Raw genomic sequence first — 12,445 nt, forward strand, 5'->3', positions numbered from 1 at the left:
CGTTAAGACACAGGCTTGGGGTCAGTTATCATCCCTATTATTGACCGCTCTGCGGTCAAATCACACCTCCTCCTGTGCTCTTGTGTCCTCTTTGTGAAAAGAAATGATGCTCATACTACTTGTTTCACAGGGGTGGTGGGAGGTGTAAATGAGTTTATGCATGTAAAGTACTTATAAAAATATGTGGCACATAGGAAGAATGAAATAAATCTTAGCTGCTTATTGCTATTATTATTATTGTTGTTGTTCTTATTGTTATTTATTATTTTTTTTTCCTTGGCCCCCTTTTTCTGCCAGTGTTTACAATACCAAGATTAATCTTGAAGGAGGAAAGAAATTACAAAGAAGAGCGATGAGTGTTCTTTTTTCCCCTGGTTACTTATGGAGGTTGGGTGCTTCTTGGCTTAATCAATGTATATCAGATTCAGGACTTTTAATTTTACACCCGTTTCTGGAACTGTTTACTCCTGTCCATTCCCACTTTCCCCAGTCGGTGCCCATTGGAGAGTCTATGGAAGACGTTAATGACTGACCAGTGACCCTGCTGGAGAAGCCAGTCAATGAATGCATACAGATGTTAAGAAATCAAGCTTAGACATTAATCAGATGGTGGTGACGAACAGGGAATGAAATACAAAATCTCTGTATGTGAAGATTGATGATACTCTAAAAATTTCCTAATCCACATCTGTAGGAAGTCATACGAGATGACATTTTAGAAATCATTTATCCTAGGAATTTTAAATTTTTATTTATTATTTTTTTAGAGGGGAGAGGGGCAGAGGCAGAAGGAGAGAGAGAATCTTCAGCAGACTCCACGCCCAGTGTGGAGCTGGGTGCGGGGCTTGACCCTACGACCCTGAGATCGTGATGTGAGCCAAAACCAAGAGTCGGGTGGGTAATTGACTGAGCCACCCAAGCACCCCAGGAATTTTTTAAATATTTAGGTCTGCAAGAGATTTACTGGGAAGTTTGATGAAAATGCATTCTTGACTCTCACTCCAACGTGGTGACTCTTGGGCCACAAATCTGTAGTTTTCAAAGCTCTCCCAGGGATTCTGATGCAGTCAGGACTAGCAATCACTGGTCTGGTCCAGTCCATTGTTCCAAGTATATTCTAAGGAGCTTTGAGGATTTACAGAAGCCCTCTTGCGGCCTCCTGGAGACAGAACATGAAGGAATTGAATTGGTGAGGCTCTGGGACCCTCACCCCAGTTTACTGACAGAGCTTTGTTTTGGTTCTTTCATTGTTTTTTAGTTTGCTTTGCACACCGGGCCCCTGGGCAGGATTTTCTTTGAGCAAAAAGGCTGTGGCTCTATTTCCCAAAGTGAATAATTTGCACCACTGATGATACAAAGATGCAAAATGATGTGGCTTGGTAAAATACCCAGCTAGAATTAAAATGATGTGGGTTGATACAATACCTAGCTAGAATTAAAAACACCGTTTTCTTGTATTTATTTTTGCAGTATTTATAGTGATTACGTTTTTAGTAGTAAACATTTTCAGCTTTTCTAATTAAAAGCTTTCCTTTTAAATACATTTATTTAAGTACAAGAGGGAGTTGATCTAAAGCAAAATAGTAATAAGAGTACAGGTCGCACAAGAATATGGCAAAAATTATGAAGGTGTCGTTTGAATGACTCAGGACTAGGGAACAGGGGTCGAAAAACATTTAGTCCAATCCCTTCACTTATGCATAGGAAAGCTAGTATTGCTTGAATACCTGTGATGCATCAGGCCGTGTACTAGACTCTTTTTTGTCTATCATTTCCCTTAAGCCTCATGCCACTACCTTGAGAGAGATGATTTGTTCCCATTTTATGCATGAGAAAACCAAGGTTCCAAGAGGCACAGAAAGTCATCTACATTGACGTAACTGCGTATCAGAGCTGAACTGGGGAGAAGATCTCATTTTTAAAAGATTTTTCCACTGTACCAGAAATTCATGGAGAAAATGCACCTGTGGGAAGAAACCTCCTCAATGTGCCATTCTGATGTTTGGCCAGCAGTTTTACATATTTATAATGGAAAAGCCTAACATCTGCCCAAGACCCTTGTTTTAATCTTGTCATTTCACTCCCCCAATCATGGGCTGCAGTGTTGTTTGTTAAGTGAAGCTAAACCAAAGCTGAAAGTCGGTTTTAATGAAAGTGTGTGATCGTGGTGCTTTTTAAAAATTAAATATATGCAACCAATCTAATCACCTAAATTTATGTTGCTTGCTGTTAAATCTGGCAAGGAATTTGGCCGGGTAGAAGAGAGAAATTCGGTGGCAAAGGATTGTCTCCCCCTTCTCTTTTTAACGTAAGATATGGCAGCATTAATTAAACGGGGGAGTTTAATGGTCAGATTTTACCTTCTGCAAAAATATTTTGTGAATCATAAATTTCTCCTACATTGTTTGGTGCTGCTGGCCTGGAAGAAAGGTTTGGCAGCACATGCGAGGACAGATGACACCGAGTGATTAGCAAGCTGACTTCAGCTGCTGGCAGCCGGGTACTAAAAGAACATGCTAATGTCCTCCATTTTGACATGCTGGCTGGACTTTTTTTTTTTTTTTCCTGAGGAACTGGCTCTATTTATGATTCCATTTTTATCTTTTAAATGCCATGACAGATGGCAGATTCTTCAGCCAACTCTATTGCCAGGAAATGCAGAAAGCCTGAAAACACCATGGTAATGGTGAAATCAGACCAGGCAGGCACCCCAGACAAATCTGACAGTCATTCCCCAAATTTCATGAGGACAGTGGTCATCCTGGCTGTGTCTCTTTTCTGGGGGCTTAATGAGGGAAATGAAACAAAAACGGATCTCCAGAAGAAGCTGCTACCTCGATACCACCAGCTTCCTAACCTTGGAATGGGTGCCATCATAGCAATGGCACTATTGTTTTAAAACTTGATCTTTGGGGGTGGCAGGGGAGAGCATTTGGGAGATCATCTGGTCAACCTTGGCGGCCTCGAACAGCACTGACCTTGATGCCCTTGTTCTGCTACGCTTATTTTGACTGGGAAGCCAACCATGACCGTTCACCCTGTCTCCCTCTGATAATGTTTCTCTGCCGTGACTAGTTTGCATTGTTACTCGTATAAAGTGGAATGAGGTGTTTGATCTGGTCATGTTTAGAAATTTCATCCTTTTCACCACTGGCTTATTAGCTTTCGGTCAGCACAGACAGCTGCCTCGGTGTCCCAGCTGGTAACACTGGCCTCAGTAAACATATTTCTTACTCTTATATGGTCTCTGGCTTCCCTTGCCCTCGGTCCCATCTGTCTGATGGCAGGCTGCCGATTTCCGACATGGTCAGGTCCCCATCATCAGGCAGGGAGGAGTCTGAGACGGACAGCTTGAATCGTAAGACAACTTCAGTGTCCTCACGCAGGTCATGCTTTGGTAGACAAGATGCATACATTGGTGGATGAGACTGAGCTTCGAGGTGTTTTCAGAATTCAGTCTCCATAGGGGAAAGTCGGAATGCCCCCTGGGACTCACTCAAGCCCCCCTGAAGCTCCTTGCTCCTGATCCCCATCTCTCCCCTCCTTTCCCCTTTCTTCTCCACCTATATTCTACATGCTTTTCATGGGGCACAAATTCTTTAATTTCCATGATTAATACTAATACTAAAAATACATGTCCTTTGGCTTAAATTTGTGCTAAACTATAAACAGCTGATTTGAAACTTTCCACAAGAGCGCATTGTGAGATAGGGATCCGATAGGGAGTAGAGAGCCACTGTATTTGAAATGGGAGGCGTGAAACATGTTTTTGGAGGGGCGAAGTGGACAAAAGAGAAATTGGAGACACCGAGGGAATGCCTAGTCTCCTTTTTTTTACTTCAGGTTAGACGATAGGCTCTAGGGAGGGAGACCTGAAAAAGTAACAGGAAAACAACAGAACGAAAGCATGATTTCACAAAAAGCTCTCCCTGAGAAATAGACCATGATTTTCATCTTAAAAATGCATGTCACTTGACATTTGAAACTGCCAAAGTGACTAATAAGTACAAAGCTGAGGAACACACAGATGTTTTTCTGGGTGCATTTCTTCTTGTTTTTTCAAAAATAACTAATTTTGTAAACACTCATGATCCAGCAATGAAATTGTCCTATTTGCTTCAAACATACTTAATAAATGTTTAGCTTTACAAAAGAAAAACTGATTGTTTTGTTTTAAGGAAACTATGTGATTTCGTTTAGTGTATAATACTAAAGCTAGTATGTTTATTCGGACTGTAAAAATAATGCTGTGGAGGAAAAAAAAACAGGTTATAGTCTTTACAAGTCAAGGTGTGTGAAATGTCAAACATTTGCTTTATTTGTAATATTCCACTTAGCAAGTTCACATAGCAAACAGGAATGGATTCATTTTTCTATGCATCACGTCGTGTTTTCCTTGTAGGCAGTCTTATCAACTAGGTAATTAGAAAGCTCAAGAATTGTAGCTTAGCCTTCAAAGTAAAGTCTGTGCTCAGCCAAACTCCTGTTCCTTTCCTTTCTGTCCAGCTGCTCCTTTCTCTGAGCCCTCTGCCTCAGGCAGACTGCTCGACCGTTTGTGCTCATACAACCTGGTTCCAGGTTCTCTCGTGTTCAAAAGCAAAGCATCAACCCTTAAACCCTGAAGGACACGACACATATTACAAAGAACTTGTTAGTCAAATTTGTTAGGTTAGTAAAATAAATATAAACCTCATATCTTTTCTAGTTAAAAAAAAAAAAGAACCTCCAAAGAAAGTTCTTATATAACTTCAGGTTCTATTCTACTAAAACATTCTTTTCAGAGATTTTTTTTTTTTTACATCTGTGGAATATAAGAGTATCCCCTCCACGAATATTTCTAGAAAAACTAGCAGTTACAACTCCATGATTATTTCGAAGTACACCTCTTTGGTCTATGGTGAATTCATCAACTCCACTTGAGAGTAGTGATTTACTAACTTTTCAGTTTCAATAGAGCACTTGGTTTGCTTAATTTCACAATACTCTCAATTGCCCTTCAAGTCAAATTTACACATCGACACATTCTAAAGATCGTTTTGATTGGTTTTGTGTTGACATTGGCAGTGGTGGGTGGACTGTGATTTAGTGATCAATAAAATCAAAAGCACGTGATGGTATCACAAGTGCCAGGGTGTGTGAGAGGCTTTGCGTAGGGTCAGGCGATACCATCGGAGCTTTGTCTTTATCATTCTGCAGGGCCGCTCGGGTACCACAAGTCTGTCTTTGTGGTTTGTTAAACTGGCCTGTACTAAAAACTCTGTAAGAGCAGGACGTATGGGGTCTAGAAACCTGGTTCCAATCCCAGCTCTGTCTCCTACCTGCCTTATGATCTCCCACTTCATTCTGTATCTTTCTGCTATAATTTTTTTTCTTTAAATGATGTAAGTAATCCCTGGTTAGCGTAACTCCCATATAAGGGGGCAAATGTAGAAACACAAGAACAATATAAGGAATTAGAGCATCACACGATGTTTTAAAGTTAGATGGTCCTTAGCGATCTTTTACTTTAGTTCAATCTTACTTTTCAGAAGGGAGAAAAAGAGACCCAGGGCGGGGAGATGATTTAGGCATGATTACGTAGCTGAGTAATGTGATTTGCTCTTGAGAAATTTACCACAAAGGGATGCCTGGGTGGCTCAGTTGGTTAAGCATCTGCCTTCAGCTCAGGTCATGATCCCGGGGTCCTGGGATGGAATTCTTCATTGGGCTCCTTGCTCAGCGGGGAGCCTGCTTCTCCCTCTCCCTGCCCCTCCCCCTGCTTGTGCTCCCTCTCTCTGACAAATAAATAAAATCTTAAAAAAAAAAAGAAAAGAAATTTACCACAGAATACACGAATAAAATGAAATAGCCAAAATCATTCGTTGGATTGGCCCCCAAGTTTCAGTCTTAAAAGCTTACCTTCTTAAAAGCCTACAAAGAAAACACAGTTGCAAAATTATAAACATATAAAATGAGTGTGCTCTTCAAACTCACGCAGGGGGTCTACTTGTATGTGAAATTCCTATTTGGGGCAAGGATTCTACCAAATGCTGACGAGCCTGAGAAATACCACTGGCAGAATCAGCCCGCTCTGTCACATGAGTCTGCCGCCAGTGTTGTTGAGAAAATACTTCTGGGCGTGGAATGTTGCAGGTAATTTGTGTGTTACCTAGTGGCTGGTTTAACGGATAGAATGGTGTCCTTCTGCAGGATCTGCCCTTGGGTTTTCATTTGAGTCCCAACAGGACATGTCCTTTAGTAAAAGGTGTGTATTGTTATTTCATTCCAGTAGATGGTGACACAAGATTCCATGCTGAAGGCTGCCCTTGCCTCTCTTTGCCAGATTCATCATCAGCAATGGCCTGCAGACCAAGCACGGGGTGTTTGAGATCATACTGGAGACCGTGGACAGAGCCTTACCCATGGTGACAAGGAACAGGGGGCTGAGACTGGCCGAAGGGTCCACGGGCCTGCTCTCGCCTGACCTCCTGCAGCTGACCGACCCTGACACTCCAGTGGAGAACCTCACCTTTGTGTTGGCCCGGCTCCCACAATACGGTCAGCTTTACCTGCGGGGAACAGTGCCGCTTCAACATAACTTCACGCAGCGGGATGTGGACCGCAGGGATGTGGCCTACAGGCACCTGGGAGGGGGCTCTCAGGTTGACTGCTTTACCTTTGTGGCCACGGATAGGACAAACCAAGGCTTTGTTGTGGATGGGAGAGTGAGCCAAGAACCTATTTCATTCACCATCCAGGCAAGTATGACAAACCCATGGGTCATTGCCACAGATGTAGAGAAAACAGCCTCCCTCCTTCCCTCCCTCCCTCCCTCCTTTTCTTTTCTTCTTTTCTTTTCTTTTCTTTTCTTTTCTTTTCTTTTCTTTTCTTTTCTTTTCTTTTCTTCCTCTCTTCCTTCCCCTCTTCCTTCTTTTCTTTTCTTTTCTTTTCTTTTCTTTTCTCCTTCCTTCCTTCCTTTTTTTTTTTTTTAAAGTTTTTATTTATTTATTTGACAGAGATAGAGACAGCCAGAGAGAGAGGGAACACAAGCAGGGGGAGTGGGAGAGGAAGAAGCAGGCTCCCAGCGGAGGAGCCTGATGTGGGGCTCGATCCCAGAACGCTGGGATCACGCCCTGAGCCGAAGGCAGACGCTTAACCACTGTGCCACCCAGGCGCCCCTCCTTCCTTTCTTTTTACAGATTTATTTGTTTATTTGTCAGAAAGAGAGAGGGACAAGCAGGGGGAGAGGCAGGCAGAGGGAGAAGCAAGCTCCCCCCTGAGCAAGGAACCTGATGTGGGACTTGATCCCAGGACCTTGGGATCACAACCTGAGCAGAAGGCAGACGCTTAACTGACTGAGCCACCCAGGTGTCCTGACCTTCCTTCTTTCATTCAAATATGTGCTGTGCGGTGGGTCAACAGCATGCCAGCCATATTAATATGGACATAATAACAGAAGGCATCAGGCATCTTCATACGGACAAGACAGATGTGGTCCCTGCATGCAGGCTATGACTAAGAATCCATGGTAAGACAGAAAGAAAGAGAAAACATGGGCTTTGGAGTCAGACTTGACTAGGTTGGAATTTATTGACTAGGTTTGCCACTTATTAGTGTGAGAGAGTCCTTTAACTCTTCTGATTTGACCTTTCCTCCTTTGAAAACCATGCCTTACAGCATTGGGGTGAGAATAAAATCAGATTAGGTATGGCAGGCACTAGTATATTGCCTGAAATATATTAGATATTCGATATCTTGTTCCTACTGTTCTAATATCTAAGTGTACTTTATGACGATACCTATTGGTTCGCATCACCTACTGGCATTTTAACGGTTTCCGATTCAACACCTGGAAACGTACAAGGCAGCATCAGTATTACACATGAGATAATGATGAGAAAACAACTGTAGCAGCTATGAGCATTGGAGCGTTAGCTGTGGGTCAGACCCATTTCATGTAAAGCTCATTTCCTTCTCAGGAAGAGGGGAGTTTTATTATCTGGATTTAATAGGTGTTCAGGAGTTCACAAGGTCAATAATTTGATCAAAACCATACGAAGACCCCCGGTCTTTCTGATCCCCAGTTCTGTGCCCTTCCTCTGGCACTGCTCTGCCACAGTTGTGTTGACTATTAGGATGATTTGGGGAAGGCATAGTGTGTTTTTGTTTTTTTAGTCAAAACACATCAAGCATGTTCTGTTTCTTACACCCTTGAATCCACTCTCCTTGGATGTATTTTATCCTGTTGTACACACTTCTACCAACTGTAGAAGAGATAAAGCGGCGTGTCATTGCAGGATACCTTCTGATTATGTAAAATAATCACACTTTTCCGTTGCTCTTTTGTCTCTGTGTTGGTCAGGGTGTTCCAGGGGAACAGCACAAATGGGATTTATAGAGAGACAGAGAAAGAAAAAAGAAAGAGATTTATTTTCAGGAATTGGCTCACCATTGTAGGGTCTGACATGTCCAAAATCTGCAAGGCAGGCCAGCAGGATGGAAATTCCAGCAGAAATTGATGTTGCAGTCTCGATCCCAAAGGCAGTCTGGATGCAGAATTGCTTCCTATCTAGCGGACCTCTGTCTTTGCTCTTAAGGTCGTCAACTGATTGGATGAGGCCCGCGTACATTATGGAGGGTAATCTGCGTTACTTAAAGTCAACTGACTGAAATGTTAATAATAACCAAAAAATACCTTCACAGCAACATCCATCCTGCTGTTTGACCAAACAACAAGCATCATAGCCAGCAAAGTTGACACATAAAATTAGCCATCACAGTCTCTAAGGTGGAATCTGAGTAGAAAGGTGGGGAGTCATGGTAACATAGAGTGGATGCTGGATGAGTCTTTGGCTCTAGGAAGGTCCAGAAAAATGTCATAAAATTATGATGCACTGGAAGAAGGGAGAAGGTACTGATATTATTGATGCAGTATGAAAGAAGTACTTTGTACGTTGTAAAATTATTTTTTTAATTGTATGTTTTAATTGTTATTTGTCTCATCCCACTCTTCAACCTATTAAAGTATTTTTCCCTGACTCCTGACTGCCCACATTCGGTAGAGAAATGTCAGTGTACTATCCAACCAGTAATACTTCTCTCAGTCTGTTTGGCTGCAAATTTGTAGGAGTTCTACATTCTAAGTACAGGCATGAGAGTTCCTTCCTACCCTGCAGAGTAGACAAGGAAAAGGGAGTAGAATTTAGAAGAAGTATCAGAACTTAAATCAGGCCTGTATCAACACCAACACTCATCTTACAGAGCACAGTTATTGTAAGAGAGTGATCTCTTGGTGGTTGCAGAATTTACTGATAGAAATGTTGGATATTTGTTGTAAAGATTCCTTTTCATTCAAAGTACAAGGTGTGTTTTGCCATAAAATACAATTATGTGTAGACAAGGAAAGTCTCAAACTTTCTCCCATAATTCCCCTGAATTTTCTGGTCTTTCGGAGCAGAGAGGTCAGGCAGTTTAGGAATTAAGTAACGGATGCCCCTCCGTCTCTTGCCTTCAAGAGCTGTTTTGGTAAGACAGTACAATGTCTACCACCGCTGAGTCACAACGTGTTCCAAATAAATCTCCTAAGTGTGGGTGTATTACTCTTATGGTCCCATCCTGAGTGCAACTGAGGGCAAAGTCGCCGGACTTCACAAATATAAAACACAGCTGCATTTTGCTGATACCAGCATGCACAACCTGACGTGCATGTTGTAGGAAATCACGTCTGTCTGACCAGGACACTGCAATCTTGCTGCAGTGAGCCTTGTACTCTTCTCTAAATGGGGACGGGTCTGGCGACGAGGGAGAAAGGACCAGTGCTGATGCTTTCTATGGTTTACACGTGTCTGAGGTGATTTTCAGTGAATCCAACACAAGTTCTCAAAGGATATAGCCTTCTTTTCTTTTAAAAAATGCCTTCTACTCCAATATTTTTAAATGCTTCTGATATACTAAGCCAGAAGACCTGTTTCTGAAGAAGTTTAATGAGATTAAGGGCAAATGTGACCAAAGACACAATAGGAGACCATGTAACCAGAGTTTTTATTTTTAAAATATTTAAAAAATATATTTTAAATATGTTAAAATTTTAATTTAATAATATATAATAAAATTTAAATATAAAATAAATTTATATAAAAATTTATATGTTTATATAAAAATTTATGTTTATATAAAAATTTAAATATAAAGAAATTTAAATATATATAATAATATATATATTTAAAAATATTTTTAAAACAAATGATCACAACAGGCATTTATTCCTTTTGGATCACTTTTTGTTTTTAAGGAAAATACAACATAAAAAACCCCCATACCTGCACCCAGCTGGTTATAGCATTGAGGATTTCTTTCATGGCTCTGAGTATTTTTATTTTTCTCACCTGCCATTCACCATCCCTCCTACTGGCCTACTGGCCATCAGGGTTGAAGGAGCCTCTCTCCCAAAAGGCCATGATAACTATTTGACTCCCCGCCTCCCACCCAATTGCACAGCTCTGAAGTTGTCATGCACATTTTTTAGGAGAGGAGAATGACAGTTTTGAAAATTTTTGTTGCTTTTTTCATTTGTAAAATAATTGTTTATTGTAAAGAATTCATAAGCTACAGAAAGGGACAAGAAAAAAAATCCTTCACAATCACACCACTCAAAGGTAGCTACTCTTGGGGCACCTGGGTGGCTCAGTCGGTTAAGCATCTGCTTTTGGCTCAGGTCATGATCCCCGGGGTCAGGATCCCTGCTCAGCGGGTAGTCTGCTTCTCTCTCTCCCTCTGCCCCTCCCCCAGCTTGTGCTCTCTCTCTGGCTCTCTCTTAAATACGTAAAATCTTAACAAAAAGCGAACAAAACAAAGATAACTACTTTTGGTGGCTTCCTTTCATTTATTCTGTCCAATTAAAAAAATGGGAGGATATTATATGTACTACCAAGCATATTGCCTGTTTCTACTCTTTATTATGAAAATTTCCTAGTGTCATTAGATCTTTCTTGAAAACATAATTTTTAAAGGCTGAATAGCACACAGTGTCAGGTGGAGAAGGTTTTTAAATCCCCTTTTGGACTTCTGGTTTTATGGATTTTTTTTTTGTTAATTGCTATTATAAATTATTTATTTAGTGAACATAAATATGTATATGTTGATATATATGTATGATGTACGTATATATGTGTACCCACACACATTTTGTGTACCCATCTAATAATCTCCACAGGACGTACTCAGAAAAGTAAGCTTTGGGTCAGAGTATATACACATTTTTAATATATATGTATGCCAAATTTCTCTCCCAAAAATTATCACTAATTTGCACGCCTACCAGCAAAAGATAAAAATGCCCGCTCCTCCAAACAGTTACCACATGATGTATGATTGTTTTTGTAAGTAAAAAAGGGACCTTGACAACCTAAGAGGGAAAAAAATATTTGATTGTTAGAAAATCCCATATAGAAATACATAGTGAAGTCTGATATTTCCCCCACTCCACAGCAACTGAACAGGTTTGTGTAAATGCTCCCAGAATTTTGTCTGAACATATAGATGAATAAAAATGGTACTATAGTCATCTCCTATTCTACAACTTACTTGTTTTTTGTTTTTTGTTTTTATTTTTATTTTTTACCAGTTCACACTAAGTTGTGGAAATTATTTTCAGTTCCTCCTACCTCAGTTTTTAAAATAGCTGAATAATAGTTTGTTATATCATCCTATACAAGATGATACAAGTCTGATCATGGCACTTACTTTTTCTTAGCTAGGGTGAACCAAGGTTTATAACAGTATCATTTTGGGGTACATGAAGTGAACAACTGAATGGTTAAGAGTAAGAGGAATGGAGACCATGGTCCTATACCTGTTTTCCAGTATGAGTGGTGAACTGTGCTTATCCATTCAAACCTGCTCCTTCTCTAGCTTCCCACAGTCATTTGCAGGATGGGCCAAGCTTCATACCAGACCTGAATGAGGCCCTTTGCAGTGTTTGAACCTCTATGCCTCTTGCACTCATGAGTAATTTCCCATCCACTCAATATCTTCACGAACTGAGTCTACCTGTTTAGTTACCTGGTTCTCATCCTCAGTGAAACAAATACACAAATGTGTATAAATGATCACCTTTCATTTTTTTCTTACCAACATATTTCTGGGTTTTTTGTTTGTTTTGTTTTTAAGAGAGAGTGCACGAGCAGGAGGGGAGGGACAGAGAGAGGGAGAGAAAGAATCTTAAGCAGGCTCCATGTTCAGCCCAGAGCCAACTCAGGGCTCAGTCTCACAACTCTGAGATCAAGAGTCGGATGTTTAACCAGCTGAGCTATCCAGATGCCCCCGTGTTTCTGTTTTTTATTCAACATTTATGCCATTTGAGCAAAGATGTGCCCCCAAAATGTTCAATGCGTTCGTGATGCATATCCTTATGTATATCTTTATAAGCTTTTTTCTGTATATCACCAAACACTGGGAAAATGGAAGA

At 40.8% G+C, this 12,445-nt stretch overlaps 1 protein-coding gene across 6 annotated transcripts in view; it reads left to right on the forward strand.

Moving 5' to 3' along the window:
* The window catches only part of FREM1 (FRAS1 related extracellular matrix 1), a 173,774-nt gene that overhangs the window by 123,719 nt on the left and 37,610 nt on the right, over window positions 1–12,445 (forward strand). For all 6 annotated transcript variants that reach the window (XM_045780814.2, XM_045780813.2, XM_087869630.1 and 3 more), the window contains one exon: window positions 6,323–6,737. In XM_045780814.2, the coding sequence (XP_045636770.2) occupies window positions 6,323–6,737 (415 nt within the window). The remainder of the gene's footprint in view (window positions 1–6,322; window positions 6,738–12,445) is intronic.

The sequence above is a fragment of the Ursus americanus genome, chromosome 18, assembly GCF_024610735.1.
Source record: "Ursus americanus isolate L20-20 chromosome 18, mUrsAme1.1.p, whole genome shotgun sequence".
NCBI classification, from domain to species: domain Eukaryota; kingdom Metazoa; phylum Chordata; class Mammalia; order Carnivora; family Ursidae; genus Ursus; species Ursus americanus.